The sequence below is a fragment of the Salminus brasiliensis genome, chromosome 19 (genome assembly GCF_030463535.1).
Source record: "Salminus brasiliensis chromosome 19, fSalBra1.hap2, whole genome shotgun sequence".
Lineage (NCBI taxonomy): Eukaryota > Metazoa > Chordata > Actinopteri > Characiformes > Bryconidae > Salminus > Salminus brasiliensis.
In genome coordinates this window covers 14,480,206-14,507,064 of record NC_132896.1, presented here as the reverse complement: position 1 = coordinate 14,507,064, position 26,859 = coordinate 14,480,206, and the positions used below count along the sequence as shown (strand labels likewise).

Genomic DNA, 26,859 nt, shown 5'->3' with positions numbered 1-26,859 from the left:
TGGAGCGGCTCCTCACCGGCCGCACATCACACATGAGCGCCAGCCTAGCCTAGCCTTGTCTGCTCAGTCGAGAGGAGCGGTTCGCCGAGCTGACCACGCCTGAAGTGTCCTGTCCTCCTTGACGAGGCAAGGAAGAGCGATTCCTCCGGATAAGTTTCTGGTAGCACGTTGACAACGTTAGCTAGCCAAGTCGTCCAAAAGCCATGTCTAATACCAGCCCCTTTACCAACACACCACTGTACTGTAGCGACAAACACGGGCGAGGAAAGCCGATTAATTAGCTATTAAATAATAATAGCTATAGTAAAAAAGTACAGTTTTTTTTTTAACTGTAGTGCTAAACTTATAGCTAGTTTAATTCGAATTATTGTTTTAATATCGGTGCAGAATGCTAGATATATCTAGCTGTATATCGGGCACAAATTGTGTAATTAAGTCCTGCATAGGGACACAGTTGCTATAAACAAATCTAGGCGCCTAATTAGACGGTTTATTTTTATTTATTTTTATTATCATTTATTAGTGCATTCGTTCATTAATTCGTTTTATTTTTCAGCGTCGACGTTTTCTGATTTAAAAAATAAATAAATAATATTACACAAATTTCACTGTTAATTAATGACCAATAAGCCATGACTTTAAAACGTGTAACTGTAGTGAACGTCACTCACCACCAGGTGGCGGTGCAGTACAGGACATAGAACAGCCCACCTGAACCACGGGACAAAAATCCCAACCACGGTTTACAGAAATGATCCAACATGTTTCTTAATCTTCTGTTTCAGTTTGTGTTTAAAATGAGCTGCATTACTAGAACTACAGTCACAAGGAGACATCCTTCCTATGAGCCTGTGGTGGTAGGTTCTGTTTAACAGGACTGCTGCTAGTGTGCTGGAAGACATCCTCAGTCTTCATTCACTCCTAGTAATGAGAATCACAAACCTACAGCATATCCTTAAGTCCTGTTCACTGACCTGGTGCCGGAGCGTTGGAGATGTGAAGCAAACACATGTAAAGAGGGGGTTGCTGCTGACTGAAATGCCTCGTGTTGTGGATATGTGCTCTCTGCCTGTCAGATGTGTTCACTGATGACCTGGTGCGTCTGCTGGGGTTGCGTAAGGGCCTGCAGTTTCTGTGAGGCAGACATTCAGTCAAATACAGGCTTTTGCTTGATACTATTTCGTGCTGTAAATGCTCTCAGCTCTGAATAGAAGTCAATGTAAAATAAGATTTTACTCCAAGTAATTTGGAGCATTTCTACTGGCCCATTCATCCAGAATTACAGCTCCAGGGTTCAACACTGGACCAAACCAAAAAACTGACAAAAATGGCAAAAAAGCAGCAATTTGTAACATACATGTTTTTTGTGAGACGTTGGGACAACCCTGTAAAAAGGTGGAGGTGTTATAAATTAAACAAAGAAAAGAAATGGCTTTTAAAATAATTTCTGAAATTTTGATTTTAATAGAAATGCAATTTTCTTGTGAGGAAAAAGCAAAAAGGACACCCCCATGCTTAAAATTAGAATCAGGTGCTCCATCACTGGCGGACCCCCCCTCTATGGCTCCCCTAAATTAAGCATGAATCTCCTCAACTTCTATAAAATTTTGAATGATATTAAATATATACATTTGTTTTGAATGCATGCAGAGCACCATAAGCTAATAAGCAATCAGTCCCTCTAACATAACCACTAGCCCTAGACTCCCCATGGAAATGGTCTAGAACCGCCACTGCGCTCCACATCAGCTGCAAATGATTAGAACATCGATAGACGGGATTTCCAAGGGGCCAGTCTTTTTTAAACCTCAGAAATGTAGCTCCTGATTGTTGAATGTGAGTGGGATCACCATGGCAAGATTCAAGGAATTCTCTGAGGCCTTTAGGAAGAAGGTTGTAGATGCAGATGAGTCTGGGAAGGGGGTTAAAAAGATCTCAGAACAGTTAGTAATCAGCTGTCCCACTGCAAAATAGTTTACAAGTGAAACAACTGCCAAGATGGCCAGGTCAGGCCCTTCAGCCCAACAGCAGCCCACAAGGGTGTCCTCAAACTTTAATCTCACATGATTGTTTTATGTTTTTGATGGTAGTTTTTTTTTTTTAGTTTATTTGTTTAGTAATAAGGACAAAAGTATAAGGACAAAATGTATTGGGACACCTGTTCATTAATTGTTTCTTCCAAATTCAAGGGTATTAAACCTGCTTTTGTTGGAGTAACTGGCTGTACTGTCCAGGTATGGCTTTCTATTAGATTTTGAAGCATTGTTGTGAGGACTTGATTGCATTCAACAACAAGAGCCCCAGTGGGATCAGGATATTGGATGACACCATCCCACCTCATCCCCAGCTCATCCCATAAGTATTGGATGGAGTACCATTATACAAGACAACACAATTCCACTGCTCCACATCTCAATGCTGGTGTGCTTTGTACCCCTCTGTCCCACGTCTGGCATTAGACATGGTGCCATGGTTTCCTGTTCATCTGCTCCGGAGAGTCCTATTATATTGGCAGTATATCTGTCAGCAGTGGGTGCAAAATAAAGTAGTTGAATGCATTCATGTTAAAATGAAGATCAATGGTCTATATATGTAAGCATGTTTAAAAAGACAGTAGGTTTCAGGGGGTGTCCTATATTGTCTGTGTACGTAACTTAGACCACATTTAATAGAGCACGTCATTTTGTTGCACTGTTTGTGCACAAGCCTAAAGTTCCTACAGGCCTGTAAGTGAACTTGACATTGTTGGCAGTGCTATATGTCAAGCGAGACACCGAAGCTTTGATCCTAAATCAAAGCGCGGCTGTTGGCGGAACATGCAGTGAAGGGGCCCCTTGGGAATATCTTCATTAGTTTGAATGTTCAGTTTGAATAACAATTTCACACCATATCTTACAATATTTTTTGAAATTCATTTTTCCCTGAGGTCCACGTATGACATTTGTGTGGGCATATGTATCAGAAACAGTCATAATCGTGTTTACGTGGCCATTTTCCAGAACCTTTGCAACTAAACAGGATGTTTTTTTGATGTGTCATCAAGGCTGATATAAATAAATAAATAAAGGTTGGACAATAATGAGCAACTGCTGTTGGAAGGACAGGAAACAGATATTAACGTTTCCTGTGGTTTTAATTCAATTCAATTCAGTTCAGTTCCATTCCGATTTATTTATATAGCACCTTAGAGAACGCATGCTGTCACATGCTGAAACACTCAATGACAATCTGCTGTAGTCTGAATAGGTATATTGCTGCTGTCCAATGAAAAACATGTACCGGTATTCACAGGTATTCAAGTCAAGTCAAGTGGGTTTTATTGTCATTTCAACTACATACAGAGTACACAGTGAAAGAAACACCGTTCCTCCAGGACCATGGTGCAACATAGACACAGTGCATACAGAGTGCAACACAAGTGCAACACAATACAAGTGCAGACAGAATAATAAATAATTAGGGGTAGTGGGCAAATTATGCAGTAAATATTGAATCCAGTGAGGTAGTAAAGTTATTAGTGCAAAATGCTTCCCATATTGTCTGGGGTAAATGGTTAGAGAGCGAAAGAGAGAGAGAGAGAGAGAGAGTGTGTGTGTGCATGGTCTCTGGAGTTGAGAAGTCTGATGGCTTGGGGGAAGAAGCTATTGCAGAGTCTGGTCGTGTTGGACCGGATGCTGCGGTACCTTCTTCCTGATGGCAGGGGGGAGAACAGTCTGTGTGATTGTATTATCGGAGGGCAGGGAGTAGTGTAGGCTGCGAGTAACACTGCTGGTTGTGCATTATGGCTTCTGTACAATCTCTTCCCAAAAAAAGTCAACACTGTGCAAAATATAATAATTTCATGAATGTTAAACCCTCAGTCTGACAATAACTGCAAATGTAAAACCGATCAGGAGAGAGAGGCTGGTTAACAGGCTTAGTTAGCAGCAGAACAAATTCAATTAAGCTTCGAAACGTTTAGACAGGAATGACTCCGCTCGAGCAACTGCTTTTGGAAGGACAAGAAGCTTGATATTAAGGTTTCCTATAATTTTTAGTTTAGTTCCATTCTGATTCATTAATATAGCGCCTTACAAAACGCATGTTGTCACAAAGCAGCTTTGAAGAGATGCGGGACCAAGCCTCTTTTGAGCAAGCCAAGGGTGACCGTGGCAAGGAAGGAACCTTGAGAGGAACCAAGACTCAAAAGGGGAACATCCTCCTCTGGCCGACACTGGATAGCAGAACAAATAACATTAAAAATTTACAAAAACAACAGTACTGAATAAAGAGATATGGCACAGTGACATCAAGCCATAAATGTTGACGGTGTGAGTGAAATGTGAAAGTCCATGCAGGTTAACAGTCATATGCACAGCTATGTAATGAGGTGAGAGAATCAGTGTGATGATCCGAAGCAGGACAGAGCCAGGTCTGGTAGTACCAGGACAGGACAGTCGGACCAGAGCATCTTGACACATGGGAAAGAGATGGAAAGAAAACAGGACGCTAGCTAAGCTTGCTAAAGCACTAAGTATCAAACAGCTTAGTGCATTTGCTATTATTTATACACAGCTTTTAAGTACAAGGCATACATTTAGTAGCCTCATCAGTTCACAGAACTCTAAATTTGTGGTGGAATGAGGACACAGGAAAGGTTTTCTCCTGATGGCTCCTCCCTGAAAGTCGTATTTGAGCATGTGCCGCTGCATAGTAGAATAGTGCACATCTTCCCAAAAGTCTTTCCAGTGCAAACATAGGTGTCGATTTGCCTTTCCAGCTGTCCTACAAGCAGTTCTCTCTGAAAGTTTTCTTGATCTTCCAGCCTTCAATATGACCTCCACTGCTCCTCTTAACTTTCATGTCTATATTGCATTGCAGACTGATGAAATGACTATATTTTGATATTGCTTTGATATCTCCTTGTAGCTTTATTCTGCTTCATGAGCATCAATTATTTTAACTTTCAAAGTGCTAAGACAGCTGCTTCGATGAGCTGCTGATTGAGGCAGAGTACTTATTAAGCTTTGATTTGCTGTGAAATTCGCATCACCTGGCCTTTCCTAATGATGATGGCTAATTAAGCTATGAGACATTGGTGCTACTTTCCTTTTTTACTCATTAAAATTCTAGACTAATCTTTCTACTTGCCTAAATCTCAGGAACAGAAATTCTGACCAGAGGTGCCCCAACTTTTTTCTGCTCATTATTAGTTTATGGGCTATTTGTAGACAGCTAGGAGACTTTCTTCTCTTGTTCATAGGCTCTTTCTGCTCTTGTTGATGCAAAGTTTCTTTTGTTTGTGGGTTTCTTTAGTGTTTTCTCCAAATACACCTTTGATCATTGTGGCATTGTGAGTTCCATTTTAACGACATCACACATTGGCTGTTATTACACTGAGGTCACAGCTGAGTATGGCTGTGGATGACTGAAGATCATCAGATGGCTGGTGTTGATTGAAGAACATTTCTGCAAGCAGTGCTGCATAGTAGAATAGTGCACCACCACTAACAACCAAACCATCCTGCCAAAGGACCAAAGTACTTTGGGATGTGCTTTGCCTTTCTAGACAGCATATAAGCAATCCTATGTGTTTTTTGTTGATCCTCCAGATCTTGACCTCCAGAGTTGAGTAACTGGGCTTTAACATTGCCAAAAATTGTGTTACTTCAAAAACAACAAAATATCATCATTTGGCCAGGGTGTTCAAATGTAGTTTTCATGTATGGAGAGAACAGCACGGACCACGGAAACTTTGAGTTATAGTCAACAGAAATACCCAAAGAACATTGTGTTAAGCTTAAAAACTAGAGGCATGTCCTGTTAGGGGCAGCACAGCGGGCTCTTCTGCTCAAGGTGCTTTGGTGGCAGGCTTATTTATGAAATTGAGTATAAATAGAGCAAGAGGATACTGTGTGGTCGGGGTCGCGGGGTCAGGGGCTGTGAATCCTGGGAGGTGGAGAGATGAGATAGCTGGCGTCGCCTTGGGGGGGCCTGTGTTGAGAGGTATTGAAAGGTCATGTTGAAAGTGATAGGGCCATAACTCAAGGCCCTCAGCCAGGCACCCTCCCGCCCCTCGGCAGGTGCCGCCCACCTCGCTTTTATGTCTTTGTTAAGGCTGGGCAGTGGGCAGTAGAGATGCGCTGTGAGGTTGTCTGGAGTGGGTCTGTGGTTCGTGTTCTTAGCTGTACTCAGATCATAATGTGATGGATTATGCATATGTAGATTTCCTCCCAATATATTCTGTTTTTTTTTTTTTTCTGCAGTGGACTACATGAATTTTGGCTCTTGATCAGGCTATATGTACACTGTTTAGGGATGGCTGTTACTTGATCTCACCAAATTAAATAAATATATATATATTGGGTTTTTTATATACAGATAATTATAGCAATGGTTTTAATTTATTTTCATTAAAAAATGTCTTTGTCTCTGTATCTGCCAATGCCAATATATATATATACTCATTTATAAAGTGCGGAAATTAGGACTACAGCTTCCTGTATTAGCAATAGAAACATGTGGCATTTATTTTAAATGCAGTTTGTTACTAAATTAGCTAGAAATGCAGTAAAATGAATAAAATGCATATATTTAAGCTCAGTAGTTCAACATAATCTAAACCTGCTTCATTAAATATCAGTTAGTGTCTGTCCGATATTTACAAAAACGTGGCTCCTTATAGAAATGTTCTTTAGGGTACCAAAAATACCAACATTTAGATGTTGATATTGATTAAATATATAGTGTCACAATGTCTAATATCAAACATCTTTTTTTATACATACAAAAGCTAAACATGTAAAAGCAGACCAACTTAAAAATGATAAAGCAACTGATTACAGAATGTTTTCTAGTTTAGCCCAAAGTATTTTTTTTAGTTCTGCATCACAGTTTGATCAGACATTTATTATGTAGTATTATAAAAAAAAAAAAGTAAATGAGCTTTTGAACATTTTAGTTCCTCCCCTCAGTTTGTATACAGTTTATTCCAACTACAGGCTAGGGTTCATTGGGGCCTTCCTATTATTCCTAATATTAATAATAATTTTTTAAAAAACACTCAGTCAACTGTGATCAATTACTTTTTTTTATTTGCTTACTTGTCATTGTCTTTAATTTTACAGTGTATGGAGTCTAGTGCAATGAGCTCGAAACATACCCCTGCAGGATAACGAGGGAGTATTTATGTGAGAGTGTTAGCCTGGTAAAATGGATTACACCCTCTTGTAGCCACTGAGCAATTCACCACCTCCACTAATGACCTCCCTCGATATACTCAGCCATTCCCATCTGCTTTGATTTAATGCCGATTATCCAGCCTCCTCCACAGCCCCTGAGCTCTGATTGGTCCGCTGGCCTGCTAATCCGATGCGGCTTATAGTATTTGTAAAATGTGAGACACAAAGAGCACTTTTGTTTCTTTGCCGGGAGGCGTGCACACGTGTGGGTACCTGCTGTTGAGGATGGCTCTCTGGTTGAGGATGCTCCTCCGAGTCCCCTCATCCCCTGTCTGCACAACAACAGTCTAGCACAGAGCCAGCCAGCATCGTACAGCATCTAGGGCGCAGCCACCAGCAATTAGGTCTGTGGCGTCTCAGGGGAGCTACGTCCGCAGCTGAAGGTTAAACACAAAAGAACACATTCCAGCAGCAGGGTGAAAAAGAGAGGGACAAGCAAGCAGCCCGGATAGGATAGCCAGCACAGGCTAGGAGAAGATCCGGAGCAGTCCTGAGCTAAAAGAGAGCACTGAGGCGACTGATATATGTGCTTGGGGTGGCAGCAGGGGGGCTGATATGATCCCCCATGCAGAGAAGACAACGAGGGGGCTACAGATTTATCGATGACTTGGGGCTTGTGTTTGTCCCTGTGCCAGAACTAACAGCCACTGTTAACAGACACTACTGCCAGGAGCCAAAATGCCTTCATGTGAAGGTAAGTGCGAGCATTTCTTTGGTTTATCAATGATTTAAAAGTGTGCAGACAAAAACAAAATACTGTGTTTAGTGTGTTTCTGTCGGTTCACTTGTCTGTCTTAACTGTAATCTGCGGTTATCTCAACAGCAAACAACTGTGTTAATTAAGATGATAGACGTACAGTTAATTAGGTCATTTGATTAGCAAAGAAAGCCTGGATGCTTCCAACAAGGACATGTAAAATGGAAAGCGAAGGCCACTGGAAACAAACACTGCTATTTCATCGCTGTCATGCAAAAACCTCATATCTCCAAAAAAGCAAGTTTACAGGAGAAGGGGAAAAAACCTTCTTAACTATCAATGAAAGTCAACTAAAAAGATTTTATTACAAGTCATTTTGGAGCATTTCTTATTCAATTATCCCACAACATAAAGAATGTCTGCCTATGAAGAATGGCAAAAATTGAGATACAGTGACGATATGCTTATATACTACACGTCCAGGTCTATATGTTGCTACGTCCTTTTTTAGATATGGCGTGCACTTCAAATCTATTCTGAGATTGCTGCTAGAGCTGGGCAATATGATGATATTTTATCATATCATGCATTTTGTTATTGTGATACACAAAATACTTTTCTAAGCATATTGAGGAACTCAATTAGATCTCATTAGAGAGAGAGAGTAATTAGTGATGTTTAACTGGGTGCAAGGCAGCACATTTAAATACAAATCACTGCATTATGTATGGGAGAGTGTCTAAATAGCAAGTGTTAATAATCTGCTGTTACTTATGCTTTTTGTTGCAATCACATGTCTCACGGTACGCTTCGTGAAAATATTGTGATATAATATTTTAACCATATCGCCCAGTCCTGGTTGCTGCCGCCTAGAAAATTGTGATTGTCATGTTGTGTAAATGTCACCACTTGCTGCCACAATACGTCCTGTGTCATAATCATCATCATCATGTGTGAATATTGTTACTCAGTAACGTCATGAAAAGAGGAGGAACTTATGGAGGTTCTTCAGATTAAAACTGTGGAGCAACCTCTTAAGATGTTTTGAGAAACCTTTAGGAAAAGGGCTTTTAGAAGACACAGGTTCATTGAAGGTTTCTCAAGCACCTTAAGAGGTTCCTCCACAGTATCAAACTGAAACTGAAAAACCTCCAAAAGATTTTAACTGTGTAGTAGGAGGGAATTGGTTGCATCTTCTGAGTATGTTTGTACTTAAGTGTACTTCCAATCCAATTATGATGGATTTACACATTTCTAAGTATGTAGAAATTATAATCCTTTCACAGATGAAAGATATCCCCTTTTCACAGCTCTGGTTTTATTGAGTGTACAGCATCTGAACTGCTGTGCTACTGCTTTCACCTGTTGACACAAAGTTGATGAGACTAGCAAGCAAATCTGAAGAGGAAAAAGGTAAAAGAATAAAAAATGGTATGGGTAAAATAATTAAACAACAAATATGACAACAACAACAACAACAACAACAATGATAACAGTGAAGTAAAGCATAGATAGATGATTTCTAAAATTTTCCCACTGATAGATGTTGGATGTGCAACACTCTAAGCAAAAAGGGTTCTACACAGTACTGAAATGGTTTCTTTGACTACAACAGTGGAACCCCTTTTCTGCTGCCATGCAGAAACATTAAAAAATTATCTTTTAAAGAACAAGTTTCCTTGTATATGAAGAGCCATTTAACCAGGCATTCAGTCAACTAGTTCTTTGCGTTGTAGTTCTATATGGACTACTAAAACTGCTAAAAACCCTTGCACAATTGCTTTTTAAGAGTGGAAGAAGTTCCACTGCAGTTTGTTGTGTAGTATTTGACCCGATACACTAAATGGACAAAGCAGAGCATTGGGAGACTTCTGTGCACTTAGCGACGCCGCTCTATAACTTAATGTGGTCTGCTGTCACATCTTGGCTTCTTGAGTTGATGTGGTTCCTAAAGGCTTCCACTTTTCAATAATACCACTCACAGTTGATGGTGGAAAATCTAGGAGGAGAAATTTCACAAAAGGCTGGGATTCAGTGGGCTCCTTAGAACCACGCATTCTTTCACTAATGGTTGTAAAGGCAGGCTGCATGGCTAGATGCTTGAGTTTATACACCTGTGGCAATGGGAATAAATAAACCACCTGAATTCAGTGATTAAAAGGTGTGTCCCAATACTTTTGTCCATATATCTATACAAATGAGTAGTAAATCAGATGGAAATGTAGCATGTATAGCCTATGGCTGCATGCATAGCACTTCCACATGTTAGAGTGATGCCATTGTTTAATTTTGGATTTTGGATTTTTTGAGATCTGCAGTCAACGAAAAGATTTAGCCATTATGAAATATTAGGTTGATGTCTGGTCTGGACTGCAATAGGGAGAGCTGTTGTTTCTGTTGATGATTGCTGGATTGCTAAATGTCCAGTTCTTATGAATTACTGAGGTTACTGTCCAGGTTTACAACTTCTCCATGGATGAAATTTTGAATTGATGCTTGAATATGGGGAAGATTGAGGTTCTTTGTGCCAGGTAGGTGAAACCTTACAGCCGTGCCAATTAACCGTTATAATAATGCTAAATCATGAATGGGTGTGAATTTACCATAATCATCTGTTATTTAATTTAGTATAAGCACCATGAGTTTTAGAGATTGCCATTGCTTGATAAAAGGAGATTTTAAGGTCTTGATATGACTATGATTATGACCTGATATAAATATTATTAACTTGTTTTTCTGACATCGTGAAGCACAGTCACAGTGTATGAAACATTAAAATGATCATTTTCTCCAACTTCAGTAAAGCTGCAGCCACTTTAATAAGCTGCCCAGGGAGCTACTTTATATATGTGTGTATGAAGTTCACAGCAGTAGAGCACTGTCAAGAAAAAGAGAATTCTTTATAAAGCGTAAGCTGCAAGTTTTTATATATATTTCTCAGTCAGTTCTTTGCATCAAGTGAACTTTTAGAAGGGTACCTTCATAGCATTCCAATAAATTACTCCCAGTGGAGGACCAGTCACCCCAGTGCAGAATGTGCACTGTTAAAAGTATAAGATCCTTGAGGAACCTTTGGAGGTTCTTCAATAAGAAACTGTGGATGAACTTCATAAGGTGTTTAAGGTGCTTTTAGAAGAAAAAAGCTTCTTTTGAAGGTTTCTCAAAGCACCTTAAGAGGCTCCTCCACAGTTTCAAATTGAGAAACCCCCAAACGTTCCTCAAGGATCTAATACTTGTAACAGTGTAGAAGGAGAATAGAGCCTTTGTTTATTTAACAGCAACAAATCACTGATCAGGTTGAAGAACAATCCAGTAAACTGATTACTTACTCCTGCTTTGCTGGCAAGCCTTTACGTAACTCATAATGTCTACTCTTGTCTAAAATGATGTTTTTTAGGTATGATAATGTAATAAGTGAGCAAAGATATAGACGCCCTAACAGTGTGTCATGCTGTGTAGGTCATCTGTGCCTGAGGTATTCCTTCAAAGGCAGAATAGAATAGACATTGCCATTATCCTAAGTAACTGAATCTAAGCACCTTTCACATGCTTGAAAGTTTTAGACAAGTTACATTTATAATCTGCTTTTTGTGTTTCATTTAAAGCCGTGCTAAACAGCACTGACCCTTTGGAAGTGTTCCCACTTTCTGGATAACTTCTCTAATCTGCTAATTCCCTTACTCCCATTTCCTCCTTATATAAGAGCATTGCAGTGAGCACAGCTTGCAGCAGCATTATGTGCTGAATCTTCCTAGAAGTGTCGAAGAATTGAATGAGAAAACTACTGCTAATTAAAGGAACATAAAGGCTTCTCTAATACACTGTATTGACAAAAGTATTAGGACACCTGCTCATTCATTGTTTCTTCAAAATCAAGGGATTATCCCCAACTCCCAACTCATCCCATCATTCAAGAGAACACCGTTCCACTGCTTCACAGCTCAATGCCAGGGAGCTTTATACCCCTCTAGCCTACTAGCATGATGCCAGGCCAGTAGGTTCATATGTATCTAGTCCTATTTCTCTACAGGGTCTAGCTAAGATGCGTCAGCAATGGATGCACCCTACAGTAGCTGAATGCATTCAGTAGAAGGGGTGTCCACAAACATTTAGCCTTGATGACCATGAAGTGGAATGTTTTAGAAGATTGGGTTCCCATTACATCTGGGTTAAAGCTTACACAGCATTCCACAACAAGAACAATATACCACCACATAAACATGGTGGTGGTAGTATGATGGTGTAGGGATGTTTTGCTGTTTGCTGAGAGGCAGAGAAACTTGCCATAATTGACGAAATCATGAATTCTCTTTTAGAAAATCTGATCAGTCTGTAATCTGAAGTTTAACACACAATTGGGATATAAAACAAAGCCAGTGCACCTCAGAATGGGTCTAAAGAAATGTTGGAGGGACTTAAACCCGAAAAGTCCTGATTTAAACCCAATTAAGATGCTGTGGCAGATGGTAAAATCAGCAGTCTATGCTCAAAAGACCTCCATTGCAACTGAAATAAAGCATTTCTGCATAGAATTGTGACTTTTCCAATTATCCCTTGACCTACTGTCTTAAAAGTGTCTTAAGTGTTTTAAAAGTCCTTCAATTACTTTTTTGATTATCATTTAAAGACCCGTTTGGATGCTAAAATGATCATTTTTCTGGTTAAAGTGTTAGTGTCTTAGAGTTTACCTTATAGGTTACTATATAAGTGTACAATTTCAGACTGCAGCCCATTTGTTGTCAAGAACAACTTGTCAGTTATTCTCTACCCCATTCATCATTGGGGAGTTTCTGAGTTTCTGGTCACAATTTTAACGGAGTAGAAGACCGCAGTGGCTCTGATATTGTAGTGGCATGGTAGCGTGTATGTGTAGGCACAGAAATGGTATTGCTGAGGTGTTTACATCAATCGGTGCCACTACTAGTGGTCGACTGCCAAGAAATATGCACCCAAGATATTATTATTATTATTTTATTATTTTATTTATTTATTTATTTTTTACTCCATATTTCCAAGCACTGACCTGCACCTCACAGCTTAGCTACAGCAGCAGAGAAGTCACCTGAGACAGAAGCTCAGCTTTTGCACCTCTGATGTAAATATTATAAATAATGTGTAAACGATCTTTTCTATGATATTCATTTAGACGTGTAATAGGCCAGTGTTACAGATAATTAATAAAGCACATTACCTAAAATTAATATTTCAAACGCTAGCTAGAGTAATTATTGACCTTTGTGACTTTTGAAATTTGTGATTCTACTGTTTTGGCTTTCACTTTTTTGGCTATGTCAAAAACATTTTTTAAAAGTTAACATTGTATCGAAAACAATTGACATATAGACATTAAATGTATAGCTAAGTCTCTGTAAACTGTAGCTAGCCTGTTAGCTAAAAGGCTAGATAGTCACAGGCACTGGCATCTTTAAAATTAAAAGAAGGCAAGAAATTCTTCTTCATCAACTTGATGATGTTTGATAAATATGTACAAGAAAACATTTTTGCATGTTTTTGCCTGAATATTTTATGTTTTTATTTTTTTTGTACAGGAAAAAATTTAATTTACTGAATTTTCCACATATAAAAGGAGGGAAATGTCCTGTATGTTCATGGAACATATGGAACTGTTTAACGGAAAATTCTGTTTAAAGAAGTTAATCTTGGAATTTACAGAACATGTACCAGTAATTTTTACATTTTCACAAATTCTGCATAGATATAGCAATTCTGTTATAGCTGTAGACCAGAGCAGTGGATCTGCAAGGTAGGGTTTTCTATTAGCGGCCTAATAGAAACTGTCCAGTGCAAGTGTCCAATGCAGTACATTAAAGACACTTAAGCTAGAGCCAATTAAAGCAAGACCAGTTTCCATCAAGTTTCTTTCAGCTACATGCTAGTACAACATTTCTGAATCACAAGCTTCATTACAGGTCTGAGCCAGAGCCTCGACCAGAGTGTGTAAGAGCACTGGTGTGCAACTCGATAGCCTCTGTGGATACGGTTACAGGAGATTTCACTGGTTCTAGTTTCCTGTGAACTCCAGAGCTTGGTGTGTCTTTGTGGGCATTGTTTGTAGGTGTATGGACAGGTATGACCTGCTTTTCCCAGCCTGTGGCTCCAGAGCTGCTCTACTCCTCTCCCATGCCTTTGTGCTTGAGCAGATTTTAGTTTCGCCCCAAGTGGGCGAAACAAAGGGTGAATAGCAGGGACACCACTACGAAGTGGACAGAGGCTTCTCTGTCCACAGGTAAACCTATCCCTATGGGGGGTCCCCTAGCAATCAGGCACATCAGGGCTCTGTGAGGGTGGGGTGTGCAGGGTGGTGAGATGGGTTTCTACACCTTTGACCGGGGATCCTTTTCTCATCGTATGCACCAGTGAACAATGGTAGGAATCTTGTTGGACATATTGATAAGCTAGTGAGGACTGTTGAAAGGACTGTTGCAGCTGAGCTTTAACATGAATGAAGGACAAGATGATGAGTGATAAGAGAATGAATGAGGAGAGTGGGGCATATGGCCAGCAAATCAGTAGTGCTGCATTTAAAAACACTATGAACTATCAGAAGTATTTCCTATTAGTATTTGATGTGCCCCCTTGTGCTTGTTTCAAAAGCCTCTGATCAGTCCATCAGATCAACCTGGGAGTCGTCTAAATACATGCTTCAATAATAATTCCACAATTCTGCTTATATCTGAATAGTGACCATCAGGAGATAACGAGTTTGATCCCATGTTGATTTCACAACCATGCGTGGCTGGGTGTCTAAAACATCATTAAATATACATGGGGTCCTGAAGTAATTCTCTTTCATGAGGGCTTCTCTGTGATCTTATTCCAGTCCTCTGAGAAAATTACAGGTTTCAAAGCCCATGACTCAGGGGTTGTTTTCTTCAAGGTGAGGTGACACCTGCTTGGAAAAATTCAGAGATGTGAATCCGGATGGGATTAGAATTGTCAGGTCTGATCAAGCAGGTGTCACCTCATGGCACTTCAGAGCGCCGTATTTACTGTCCAGTGGATATTAAGCACTTTCTAAATCGTCAAACAAAAACTGTCTGCATTTGTAAAGCAAGAATAAAATGAAAAAGTTGTTGGGAGCAGCGTCTCTTTGACCGTTTGAACGCAGCTGTTGCGAATGTGATCATGTGACAAACTTTCTCCACACTGGCAATTTTAGAGTCGTTTTACCACTGAGAAGATGTGTAAAACATTTTTACAGACAACCCCTGAGACACTAATCCAATCCAAATAGGGCTCATGAACCCATCATTTGAGAATAGCATGGCCCTCCCCCTCCCCCATTATGCTAGCCAGTATGGGCAATCTGTTAGTCAGTGGAACAGGAGTGGTTACTGTCTAATGACCATAACCAGCAGCTAGGAGCCATTCTAAAACAAGCTATGGTGCTTCAATCAAGGAAACACTTGCTGGAGTGCTAGCGTGTTAGTGGGAATTGGACATGACTAAATTGGGGATAAAAAAAAGTACAATTTATTATTTAAAAATATTTATAACATTACTTTGTTTTGTTTATTATTTTAAATATTTATATTGTTTAAAAAATCCACTGTAGGTCATCAGATATCCGTCCGAAAAATCAATTTATTGTAGTCATCCAATGCTGAACAATTTTCTTTCTGATTAAATCTATAGACTTCTGATACCATTGAGCATCGCTAATAATAAGAGACTGCATGGATGCATGGAATGCATGTGGTGTTGTTGTTGTTGTTGTTATTGTTTACAAACTTTATACACACAGTTGCTCCCTGCTCTAGAAGGACTCTGATCATGATGAGATGAGGGATGGTGCGGAAGTCTGAAAAGGCATTTGTCTCCCTATCCTGATAGTGCTAATACTTCCAGTCGCTATTATACTGTCTTCGATTAGATAAAGTGGCAAAGCATCGTTAAACTAATGCATGTAATTACAGTCCCATTATTAGATTTACTGAGTCTGACCTTCCTCTTGAAAGATTTCTAGCAATCCAATAAATAGCAGACATCATGACTGGCATTAGGCCCAGTGTAGTAAGACTAGGCTGAGCAGGAGAAAGAAGCCAAACAAGAGAGACAAGGCGATGAATGCAAAAAAACAACAACACAAAACCAGCCCTAGAGTCGAGCCAACTGTTCTTCAGTCTGAAAGAGAGAGCTGCTAAAAAATTTAAGGCCTGCGTCTTCTGCAGGCAGCATACAAAACAGGGAAACATTATGAAGAGAAGGAGGAGAGAAAACTCTTGCTGTAGTCAATTGAATCGCTTTGCTGTAATGGAAATAATTACCATGAAAATAATTTTAATAAAAGACTTGCATCTTTATTAGATGAACCTTGACTTTTCAAAGATACATTTTTCTCTTTTTAAATGAATAAACAGGCTATTGCTTTCCACACACCAGTAGGTGGCAACCTCAAACATTCTCAGACACTTTTAGCCCTTATAGTCATAGCCGCTTGTGTTCAGCCTGAGGGGTCTTTAAGAGGTATTTCTGGACACAAAGCTCATCACACAAAGATAATCCTCATTCTCATGTTCAAAGCACCTAAGTAGGCCTTCATAAAAGATGAGCATATGCTTTATTCAGTGCTGCCTAAAGTTCGGCTTCAGCACATTGTCTACAGCAAAAGCCCTGTTTGTATTCACTAACATGCACCACATATGAAACGGTACTCTGTGTGCAATGCTCAGGTATTAGACACTGGCCCACATGTCTCTGCCTCCTAGCTCCTAAGTGTATCAGGCTTCAAAGTTGCCTTGTTTGTCTCTACCAGGTGCTTGTGCTTTCAATAAACCCTAAAAAGAAATCAAATATTTCCATGTGAACAAGATTAGCACAGACGGAATGCCGGCAATTCTCAAGGAGCTGAATTACGCTTTTGAGATGGATTCTGTGGACTGAGCATATTTAGCTGTTTCTGGGAACAAAAACACACATTCTGAATTATGTACACATACAAGTCGTATCCAAGCTGTTAGGTGACTGCTTTTATTCATATTTGAGTCTTATAATAAAACTCTCTTAAGACATCCTAGTTAAGAAGGCAGCTATGTAAATCAACAATGTTGACGGAAGGCCCTAGTGAGACCTAGAGTTCTAGATTTTGATAAGGATGTGCTGTGCTGGATGTGAAAGAGATACCCAAGACAAGACAACCATATTCACCATTACTGTTGTACACAGATGGAGTTTGGCTTCCACCTTTAACGCATCCATGCAGTGAACACACACAGTGACAGTGAGCACAAGTGCCCGGAGCGATGGGCAGCCAGCGCTGTGGTGCCCCGGTGAGCAGGGAGGATGGGCCTTGCCCAGGCCTGGGTATTGAACAACCCACAACCCTGTTATTAATAGCCCAGTGCTCTAACCGCTGACCCATCACTGCTAACCACCAAATATCAATGCCATCACTAGGGTAGAACCCTTAAGGGCACATTTGTGGACAGAAACACAGTGTTTCCCACTTGTAAAACCAATCTACAGGAAGATTATTTGAATGTATGGATATTCCAGCGCAGTAGAGATGCTTTGGTATGACGGTATCTTCAAATGAGGACAGTAGGCCAAAAAAGCTCATTCATTCAGGTGCAGGTAAGCTGGTCACAGGGTGGGGGTGCTGTTTGGGTGAGCGCACTGATTGGTAATGTCACACTGTACAAAAACAGGTGGGGGAAAAAAGCAAGCCCACCATAGTTTAGCGAAGTGCTGAGTCTGAGTGAACCAGGCAGCAAGATGTTCCTCAAAACAGTGGAAAACACCCCAATACAATTGACTTGTCTTGGTGCTCTCAGTGAGAGGCTTTATCCTCTAAATATATGATTTGACATTTAAATTTATGGCATTTAGCAGACACTCTTATCCAGAGCGACTTACAGGGTTACTGGTATTACACAGGTAGGCCAATGTAGTGTTAGAAGTCTGGCCCAAGGACTCGTATTGGTGTAACGCAGCATAGTCACCCAGACCGGGAATCGAACCCCAGTCTCCCACACGTTGTGGTAGCTCGGTGTGGTAGCTCAGTGCCAGGTAGTTGTGTTATCTGTGGTACCATGGTAGGCTACACTAAATTGCCCCTCTCTTTGAGTCTGTGGTTGTGTATGGTACCCTGCAGTGGACTGCATTTCTGTCCAGAGGGTTTTCCTGTCCTGTGCCTAATGATTACATGTAGGACACACCATGACCTGGACCAGCTAGGATGAATGGTTAGATTGTAAACATCTGATCAATGCTCATCATTTTTTAGAAAAAAACAAAAATATATGCCAATATATGCTGATATGATTATAATATTTCTCATTTTGATTATTACTTTTATATAGTGAACTTGGCTAAAGTGATGGTTTAGGTTGGTTATATTGGTTAGGTTAACCCCAGCAAAACGAGTAATGCTTAAGTGACACTGTGTGCCCTTGTTTACTATAGTAAAACTGTTAGAATAAAAGAAATTTGAAAGTGATATTATGAAAAGGGGGCAAAACATACTTTTGCCAATGGCAATGATTACAATGTAAGAGTCTTTCAGACTTTTTTATTATATTCTTCTGTTGAAGAAAGTCTGGAGACAAATGTGCACCCTTTCCTCTGAAATATGAATATGAATACAGTGTAGCTTTAACTCATTTAAGGCACACAACTGGGCTTTATGTACCATGTTGTAACTTTGGGCACACTGTTAGTTTTGTACTGTTCCCTTTTTTCTGTGCACTTAATGTAATTCTAATTTTGAGTGTGGCAGAGACAAAAGAGGGTGTGTTTCTGATGGGCTGCTATCTTCCGCTTAATTTTCTTATCAGGCCCTGGCCTCGTCTCTTAAAGGTACATCTATGGTTCTCTTTGGTGACGCAGAGCAGCAGTGAGAGATACGTTTAAATTTAGATGCTGTGTGACTTGAAGTCTGTCAGGCCTCGCCAACCCCATCATGAGGAAACACCCGGAGTTGCCCTCTGTGAAATACGGGTGGTGTTTAAGAGGGTGCTCACACAACCGTCACAACCTTCATACATAATCGACTGCTGTATTAAGGGCGTTTCACACCCATAGTTGGTTTGCTCTGGTCTGAATCAGTTAAAGCTAAAAGCGCACCTGAATTCATCAGAACAAACCATGTGAGAACATTCTCTCTGCTTATTGGTCAGACCTGTCTGGGGTGGGAGCAAGAAAGTAAATACAGGAGTAAATACAGGTCCTGTGTTCCGGACTAGTTTAGATTTCTGTGCAGTTTAACATGGAGCAACGGCAGAGATGGCATCTGTTTGTAGCTGTAGTGATAGTGGAGTGCACCTGATAGTAGGGTCGGATCGAGGCCAGATCACGTTCTCGCCACAGACCGTTTTAGGGCCACGCTCTCCTCAAGGGTCTCAAGGGTGTCATTTTGGATCACGTCTGAGTGCAATTACTGTATTCACACCTGCTCAAACGAATCGCACCAAGGGTTAAAAACGGACTAGATTCCGATTTAACCGAATGAAGAAGTGCTGGTGTGAAAACGCACTTAGGCTTCATTATCATTCTGTAATTTAATTTTGCCAATAGACAGATTAATAACATGCCACATATCAAAGACATTGGAATATGAAAATACTGTTTGCTGTCATTTTTTGTCAATAATGTCATTAGCCAGTAATAATCCCTTCCTTAGCAAGGGCCAACAACTAATTTACATGTAGTTGATAATGTTAGATTTTGATTTTGACACAGTTGTACAATCTAACTAAAGCTTATCTGGAAAGAAAAATGGTTTCCTGGGGCTTTTGAAGCTCTCAGCTAATTAAAATCTTATCTCCTCATCTTACATTTACAGAAGCCTGCATTTTACACACACACACACACACACACACACACACACACACACTTTTTATTGTGTTTATACCTATCATTGTAGGGTGCCAGTAACTTCTGACTACATTTTAATAACCAAAAATAGCCAAACTAACCAAACCTCAGAATCCAAAGGGTTATCTTTAGTATTTTTTTTTTTTTTTTTTTTTACATATTTTCTTAGAGAAGCTTGGCCAAGTGCCCATTAAAACACCCATCTTTTCTATCAAATACACACAGTTTGTATTCTTATGTTCATTGTTATTTAAAGCAGAATATACTGAATGTTACACCAGAATGATCCCTTACATACTAGTGGCTTAACACAACTACATAAACAGTCAGTTCTACAGAACTACAGTACCCAAATGGTGTTATATATGAACTCCATGTAAAGTAAAGGTGAATTACATACATAATTCCACTGCCTAAAACACACATCTTTGTTCATGCCACATTTTATGTAGCATTTATTTTACAATTAGTTAAATCAAGCCAATACGTAGCAGCTTTGTATAAACGTCTACATAAATATGTTCTCTGTAGAAGACATTGGTTTATTTTCACTCAGAAAAGCAGAAACAGGGATGCCTAAACTTGTCATTTAACTATACATTGGCCACTGTTTTGCCATTATCAGCATATAAACACTTAAAATGGCTTTACTTGTACTCTGACCCCTGGTTCCTGTCCTCACCACTGATAAGACATGTGTTAAAGAGTTACTCTCTAATGAACCATTTCTTACTAAACCTCTGTATTGCTTTACTTACATCTCAACCATTTGACTAAATGATGTAAATTCTCCTTTAAATGAGGTCTGCTATTGAACGTTGTTTTAAAATGGCCAGTGACATAAGTCTGTGCTACATTTTAATCTGAGAAACCAAAAAGAAATCATTCAGTTCAAACCAACATTAAACATTTTCTGTCCAATGTCCCCACATGTCAAAATATTATGTTGTTCATTATTTTGGGACATTTGGCCTGTATAAAGGTCAACACACGTGCTTCGTGAATAATAAACCCCATCAGTGGTAAGAGAGAACACTTAAGAAACACCATTTTATATATACATCATTTTATAACCATAATATATTTTCATAAATACATTACTATTAAGGACACTTTTATTTTACATTAGTATAATTTAATTTAATATACTTCTTAAATACTTGCGTTGAAACTTTTTTTGTGTGTTTCCCTTAAAGGAAATGTCACATAACATTAAGTAAGTATTGTGTGTGTGTGTATATATGTGTGTGTGTGTGTATGTGTATATATATATATATATATATATATATATATATATATATATATATATATATATATATATATATATATATGTATGTTACACGCACAGATACACAGAGTGGGTTTGTGTGTGGAATACAACCTGTTTGATTAAAACATACTTACTTAACATACAAACTTTCCAATTCCTGGCACCACCTATTTGCATACTGGGTGTGTCTTTCCCCTTCACTCACCATCAGAGTGAAGTCATTCCTACCAGGCTGCCTTTCCCTATGTGGTTACTTATAAGCTGCCTGGTGTGGTAGCAGCTGCCAGGCCTTAATGTTCAACGCTATATGAGTTGCTGCTTCCTCTGCAGCTGTGGGGGATGTTCTGCTGGTTGAATTGACTGTAGAAAGAATATTCAATGTCTGTTACAGGACATTTCTAATACACTCTGTCTATAATAGTGATGAAATTGTAATCACTTCAGGTTTCTATGAAAAAACGATTTGATTCATTCTGTTGTGCAAAATAGCACAATACACACTTAACACAATTAAAGTCCGGCTTCTGCTCTATTTCTGTACAAGAAAAGTATAAGAAGTACAACAATAGTATTAAAGCATAGTGAATAGGAGGATACAAGCAAAAATGCCCCCCCTTCTAAGGGTCTACACTCTCTCACAACCTACTGTGGCAAAAGCCACTAACCACGACAGACTTCCACGAGAGGGTAGGCAACCACATATGTGCACCTACATGCCGAAATAACACCTAAGGGCACAACAAGCACATTTACACACCAATTGAAGGAATTATGTGCTTAGCAGTGACCTAGAATTCTCCACGAATGTGATCTGTATACTTCTGCACCCAGGACGTTTTCCTAAAGTGGTGGATTCCACGCAGCCCAGACATCCTGATGACCCAATAAAAAAATCCTTGGCAAAGTCCCAAAAATATGTGAACATACACGCCACTCATATTGCAGCCTCTGCAATTATAGACTTGTCCTGCCCACCATCCTGGTCAGTACCTTTTCCCACTCCTCAGCAGCAGGTGCCACCAGTCTTTTTTTTTCTTGCCTTCATGGGTACATTAGGTGCACTTATACACCAGCGCTGATTTAATATAAGGCTAATACATGCAAGATAGACCCTATAGACCATAATAGTCCAAGTCCAAGTAGACTTACATGCTGAGAGATGCAGGACTGTCACTGAAAGTGAAGGAATCATGTGGACTGACACGGTAAAGGAACTATACAGGACTTTACACTAATATGACTCCACAAAAGCTCTTGCACAGCTCCACCAAAGTTACACAGTGCAGTAGCAGCTGCCTGGAGAAGCAATGGGGACACTGTTGTCCCAATAACACGTCAGTAGATGTCCACCAAGGAGCACAAGCCAATACCGTCCCTCGGGCTGCAGGCCACTGTTCCATCCGGGTCCTCCCTAGACCGTGTTCTTTTTGTTGGCCGTCTCCATGACAACCAGGCTCCCGGGCTCGTCCAATGAGCAGAGCGGAGAGCGAGAGCCGCGCGCAGGGGGCGGGCAGAAGAGCGCGCGCTGATGCACGGTCTCTGTTCGCAGGCAGGGAAACATGCAGGACACTGAATACTGATGAGCACAGACATGGCTGGGATTAGCAGCGCTGGACAAATCGCCGCCGTCGCCGAACGCTGAACCCTACAAGAGACACGTGCGTTTGTACCTCAGATCCAAACACCGACTGCATGAGAGCTAACGGCTGCGCTCCTCTGGCTGCTCTACCCGGCCAAGGTAGGTAAAACTGCTGCTAATGAGCTGCAGAGCAGAATTAATGGACCTGTCTGTGAGTGTGTTGTTGTGAAAGTGTGTCGGACCGCACGTGTTCAGGCTACAGCACAGCCTTGGTGCAGTAGCTTGTGCACATCTGGCTAGCCTGCTGTGCTGCTGCTGTGCTGCTGCTGCTGTGCTGCTGCTGTTGCTGTTGCTGCTGTTGCTGCTGCTCCACAGGCGTCAGTCGCCTCCGTACGAAGTGCTGAATGTCCATCCAGATCTGCCACAGCCTGGCGCGGGGTCAGCCAGCAGTAGACAGGCTCAGGCTTGCATGGGTCTGCATGCATGTGTGTAATGATTAAACACCCCCTGCCGGAGTTTAAAATCCACCCGCAGGTGGTCGCTGAGCTGTTCATGCGCTGAACACCGTAACTGTCAACCGAGCCACTGCAAGGTCAGATGAGTGGGTTGGGGTTGGGGGTAATGCCCCCCTCCTCCACCACGCCATTAAACACATGGCTGAGATGTGGTCATTCAGTTGTTGGGTGTCTCGTGTGAGTTTGGCTGAGGCAGCATCTAAAAGCGGCGTTTCATGAAAACATGAAGAACTTGGGCCGAATAGTTCCTGACAAGAGGTGGCTTCTCCCAGAGGCTGTGTGGTAAATAGAGCAGCAGGGGGCTCGAGCGAATTTGCATAGTAATTTTCCCTTGACTTTTTTTAAAATTTATTTTCGTTTGGAAGCTGTTTCTGACTTTGAAAATGCAAATAAAAAATACAAAAATAATAATATTAGATATTACTGTAGTGATTTTGCTTATTTATTTATTTTTGCTAATTTTCCTATTTTTCTAAAACAAAAACCGTAAAGAAATAAATACATTAAAATGAAAATTTGTAAATATATTTTAGAAGACATCTTTTAAATATTTGATTATATATACATATTCAAATAAAAATATATATAATAAATAAAAAAATAAAATGTATCACTGTCTTCATTATAAGCAAAAACATGTAAGTATTTGTTCACAAAACAAAAATTAATATACAAACACATTAAGTTCTAGTTGTCTTCATCTAGCAGATAAATAGGGGGGCAGTGGTGGTATTGATAACAGGGTTGTGGGTTCGATTCCCGGGCTCGGCCCTGTTGGGCCCTTTACTTTCTCTGCTCCCCGGGCACTGGAGTTAGCTGCCCACTGCTCTGGGTGTGTGTGTGTGTACTCACTGCCTCTAGTTTACTAGTGTGTGTGTTCATTACCACAGATGGGTTAAATACAGAGGACACATTTCGCTGTACATAGTACATGCACCTTTACCTTTAAATAAATAAAGAAATACATAAACACACCTTTTTATCATTAGTTTACTCTTAATGCAGCTGATTTCACCATTAAAGAGTATCTGTTATCCTGTATGATTGACAGCAGGCTATATGTTTTTGAGCTTGGAATGCACTTTATTAATAGATGATTATGGACCTACGGTGCGATTGTTGTGTAAAGCTATTTGAATGTATAATCTGTTAATCCATACTAAAGGGAAGGATTTTGAGCCCTCTGTTTGTGTATTTAAATGAGAATCTTGCAGAAATCTGTGTTTTATTGGAAGCAGATGGCAAAGCGTCTTATTTAGACGATTTATATATAATTAAAAAGGGGTCGTAGCTGCAGTGATTAGCCTACTTATGATGATCTCTGAAACCTCATTGTGTGAGTGATGCCAATTTTGCATTCAGTTTTGAAACATTAGTGGTCGTATTGTGGGAGCCATTAAGGAATGTGCTTACGCTGAGCGTAGTCTGTATAGTTAGCTTTCAACGGAAGAGACATTTACATATGAAACGATGGGGATTTTGCAGAAAGGAAAAAAAACGGAAAGGATAATGGGATAATCTACTGGATGTGTCTGACTCTGAGTTTGAGTGAAGTCTGTGTAACATAGCTAGCGTTGTAGGCCCCACTTGAACAGCTGTATGTTTCACACTGGTGCTGTGTGTAGTGCTTGGATTTGAATGACCAGGGGAAACTTGGCTTCTTCAGGTCGCCTGTGTGCATCACCGTTTTTGGAAAGAGACATAGGTGTGTCGCGGATCCTGACCTGATCAGTATGAGTTTAAAGGCCTTGCCTGGCGTAACGCTGCAGTCATGCCCGGCATGAGAATATGAGTGATGTTAGCTTTGCTGGGTGGTTTTCTTTGGCTCAGGTTTGTGCTGACACCTTCAGTCACTGCGCATTCTTTGAGCTCCTGGGTGATGGTTTCTCTAGGGTCCAGTGAGGCCGGCTTTCCAAGTGTCTGATCTCCTCCTCACTGCTGTGAAAGTGGGACTGAGGGTGAGGAAAATGGATTGAGAAGAGGTCATGCCACTAAGTTCTAGGTTGTAGTTTATGAAGAGTTCCCTTCCAAAATCATTAACCATTAAAATCCATTAACTATACCCACCAGCTGTGGTTATTTCATTATATATAGTGTAAAAAAACACACTTTCTTTACTTATTGTGTAAAGTCCAGTCCCAGCACCTTATTACACTGAAAGAAATGGATGACAATAGCTTTTATATTTCATTTGGTTCATATAGAGTCTTTCAGTGTAGTTTATATTTTTTGATATTTCGGTTTTCCCGAAAGAATCTCGCTACAAAGAGGATTCGTAAGTGGTGGAGCATAGTGCTGTAGGATACGACCTCCAATCAATATTATTAATCAAATATTTTACCTTGATTACGGTACAAGCTGCTGGAGTTGCACAGTTCGCTCGGTGGGCTGGGGTTGTGTGACCACACATGGTAGTATGTTTTAAAGTGGACAGTACACAGTACAGTGAAAAACATTATTAACAGAAAAAAAAATAATAATAATAATAATTGACATGGGCCAGAATACACAGATTAGAGGTTGTGAATTAATTCTCGATTACTTGCCCAGCCCTTGCTGAGACGGCATCCCACTTAACACTGTCTCTGCCAGTCAAGGTAATTATAACACTGAAAAGCTTTGTGGGAAAGTAGGCCTATATATAAGATTTCTTCTCAGGAAAAATAATACATTAAACATATTTGATTCATAAGTGTAAAACATTTCTGTTAACATTATATTGGTTGATATAATATACGACATGATCTATAATATAGGTGCTTTTTTATATTAAAAAGGTGCAAAGCCAGTGGTTCTATGGTTCTGTTTGAATGCTTATAAAACATGGTGCCTTAAAATGCTGAGCACACTGAGGTTCTAACAGTAACTGAAGTATCTGTGTGTTACGTTAAAATTTTACTACCTTAACATTTTAAAGAAGCATTTTTTTACAGTGTGTATAAATGGATCTTTATATACAACTTATTAAATATGATTTAAAAGGGTGGTCTTTATATTTTTTTTTATATAGCACCCAAAATAGTTTCACCCTATATAGGACTAGGGCTGGGCAATATGATGATATTTTATCGTATCGTGATAAATGTTGTTATCGCGATGCACAATATGCTTTTCTAATCATATCGAGGTTATTGTTGGTGCTTAATAAACACTAATTAAATGCAGGTTCCATTACAACAGTGTAATTAGACTGGTTTTACTGGGTGAAGTGCAGGAGATGTTAAATAAAAATCACTGTACTCAGTACAGAAGAGTATCTGAATAGTAGTGTTAAAGTGTTTAAGTCTGTTACTACCAATGTATTTAGTCTGTGATTACATGTATCATGATAAATATCATGTATTGTGGAAAATGTCTTCAAATATCGTGATATAGTATTTTTACCATATCGCCCAGCCCTATATAGGACACCCTTTACCTTTGGCAGTGTATTTAATCTGTGTAGAAACAATACAAACATTTTAATTTAGTAACCCCAATGCATCACTTTTGCAGTGAAAGGTGTGTGTGTGTATGTGTGTTGTGCTTGCATTTGCTTCTGTAAAACACTTTGTTCAGTACCCCCCAGTGAACACGCAGAGATATTATAAGCGTAAAAGAGAGGGAAAGCTCTGTTGTGTCAACTCGTCGCTGTGTGCCCTGCATAACGAATATGGCGTTGGCAGTTGTACCACCCTTAAGGATTAGAGCAGCTAATTTGCATTGCCCTGAAGTGGCAAATTAATTTGTCTTCATTCCGATGC

The 26,859-nt window shown here is 39.9% G+C and overlaps 1 protein-coding gene across 4 annotated transcripts in view; it reads left to right on the top strand.

The window, feature by feature from the left end:
* Positions 1–7,674: 7,674 nt before the first annotated feature.
* sorbs2b (sorbin and SH3 domain containing 2b) overlaps positions 7,675–26,859 on the top strand; it is a 79,356-nt gene continuing 60,171 nt past the window's right edge. For 2 of the 4 annotated variants that reach the window (XM_072664043.1, XM_072664046.1), the window contains exon 1: positions 22,538–22,760. In XM_072664043.1, the coding sequence (XP_072520144.1) occupies positions 22,715–22,760 (46 nt within the window). In that variant the 5' untranslated portion in view covers positions 22,538–22,714. Of the gene's footprint in view, positions 7,915–22,537; positions 22,761–26,859 lie in introns of those variants that run through there. The other 2 variants (XM_072664044.1, XM_072664045.1) reach the window with 2 other exon arrangements.